The sequence below is a fragment of the Microtus ochrogaster genome, chromosome 15 (genome assembly GCF_000317375.1).
Source record: "Microtus ochrogaster isolate Prairie Vole_2 chromosome 15, MicOch1.0, whole genome shotgun sequence".
In the NCBI taxonomy this organism is placed as follows: Eukaryota; Metazoa; Chordata; class Mammalia; order Rodentia; family Cricetidae; genus Microtus; species Microtus ochrogaster.
The window spans coordinates 43,553,338-43,555,527 of record NC_022017.1 but is presented as its reverse complement, the minus strand read 5'-3'; the positions used below and the strand labels follow the sequence as shown (position 1 = coordinate 43,555,527).

General features: G+C 43.4%; 1 protein-coding gene across 2 annotated transcripts in view; it reads left to right on the top strand.

Annotated features, from left to right (window-relative positions):
- Wdyhv1 (WDYHV motif containing 1) overlaps positions 1-1,641 on the top strand; it is a 16,617-nt gene extending 14,976 nt beyond the window's left edge. For both annotated transcript variants that reach the window (XR_003377504.1, XM_005354580.2), the window contains exon 6: positions 875-1,641. Coding sequence is in view for 1 of the 2 variants with exons in the window: in XM_005354580.2 (XP_005354637.1) it covers positions 875-984 (110 nt within the window). In the remaining variant the exon portion in view is untranslated. The remainder of the gene's footprint in view (positions 1-874) is intronic.
- Positions 1,642-2,190: the final 549 nt, after the last annotated feature.

Sequence of the window (2,190 nt, the reverse complement as noted above, 5' to 3'; positions counted from 1 at the left end):
CCAGGCTGGTCTCGAACTCACAGAGATCCGCCTGCCTCTGCCTCCCAAGTGCTGGGATTAAAGGCGTGCGCCACCATCTATTTTCAAATTTTTAATGTGTATGGGAGTTTTGCTTGCATGTGTGTCAGTATACCACGTGTGTCTACTGCCCAGTGAGAAGAGGGCATCGGATCTCCTGGATCTGGAGTTAAAGATGGCTGTGAACCACCACCACTGCTCTTAGTTGCTGAGCCATTTCCTCACTTCCTTGATGTTAACCATAACATGTAGCCATAGCATAGTCACCAAAAGAGAAAGAAGAGAATGATGAAAAATGTTCCTGTTATATAAAAATAACAAGAGCCGGATGGTGGTGGCGCACGCCTTTAATCCCAGCACTCGGGAGGCAGAGGCAGGAGGATCGCTGTGAGTGCAAGGCCAGCCTGGTCTACAAGAGCTAGTTCCAGGACAAGCTCCAAAACTACAGAAAAACCCTGTCTTGAAAAACCAAAACAAACAAACAAAAAAACCCGATGATAATACTGCTAATTTTTTTCAGGGCTTCTCATTCATTTATTTCTGGTACAGAATCTAACTCAGGGGTAATACATTTAGTTGGCATTTCCTTTTTGTTTCCCCTCGCCTGTGACAATTCTCATTCTTTCCCTTTTCTTGTACAACCTTTGTATTTTTAAAGACTGCTGTCCCATCTGCTCAGTGGGGGCATCCCCGAGGCTATGTGGTGCTTGTCTTGAAGAGAGAGCTGTGTGTTTGAGGCACAAACATTGCAGAAGTGATCTTGAACCCTTGCTCATTTAAATGGATTCCTCAGCTCTTCTGTTGGTGCTCACCTGGGCTTTATTTCAGCAGACATTTCTTTCCTGTTCTTCTCTAGACTCCAAAATGAACCTGAATGACTTCATCAGCATGGACCCTGAAGTAGGCTGGGGAGCTGTCTACACGCTGCCTGAGTTTGTACATCGCTTCAGCAGTAAAAACTGCTGAGTCTGATGCTAGAGTGTGGGACTGGAGGGATTCTAGGCTATGAGTAAGCCATCTTTTCATGGTACATGTAGTTTGGAGGTATATTTTTTCTTATTAAATTTGAGTGGAAACATTAATGAATGCAAATATAAATGAATGCTCTCTCCCTTTTTTTTTTTTTTTTTGGCTTGGGAAGCTATCCCGGAGTTCTGTCTCCAACCCTAAGTTAGTCTGGGGAGCCTCAGACATAGATAAACAAGTAAAATAAAAGCTTTCCTATTGATACGCCACACACAGCATATAGTTGCTAAGATATTCCCATGACTTATTTGTTTAGATGTGCGGTAACCTAGGCCAGCAATTGCTTTTGTTAAACTAAAAGTGTGGACTTGGAGCCAGCTCCTGTTTGCTCTCTCTGCTTCCTGTCCTGCTAGACTCTAAACTCCTTGAGCATAGGGTTGTGGCCTGTGGCTCTGAGAACCTCTGTTGCCCATTAGAGGTACCTGTAAAATGTTCCAGAGACAGCTCTGCTGCTCAGAAAGGACGGTATTGTGAGCTGAATCAGCTATAAGTATTAGTCTTTTTGGACTATGATGTTTAAAAAAGTTGCAGATATTTTGACTGAGAGTTATTTGGCCCATTTATATGCATAGTTTAAATAAAACTGACTTAAAATTAGTTTTGTTTTTGAAGATTTTGTGGCTTTCTTTTTTCTGAGGTGAAGTTGAGCAGTGTTGGTGATTGAGTTCAGTGTCTTGTGTGTGTGGCAAGTACTGTACCACCGAGGTACTCCTGTCACTCTTCTTATGTGTGTGTGCTTGTGTGTGTGTGTGTATGTGTGTGTGTGCTTGTGTGTGTGTGTATGTGTGTGTGTGTGTGTGCGTGCACATGTGCATGTGTCGAGCATCTTCAGTGACTGTCCTCCTTATTTTAGGGGAAGGGTCTCACTTATTGGGCTAAATTGACTGTCCAGTAATCCCTGGGACTCCTCTTGTCTCTGTCCCCTCAGCATGGGGTTATAGGCATTTGCCGCCCAGCTTGACTTTATGTGTGAGCTGGGGTTGAACTCAGGTCCACACACTTATGGACTTAACCACTTTACTGACAGCCGTCGTTCCCTGTCCTCTTTATGTCACAATGTCTTTATCCTAGATGAAAACCATTGCTTTAAATACATTTAGCACACCTGCCTTCTTGAAGATACCTTAGGAATTTGACTTCAGTCTT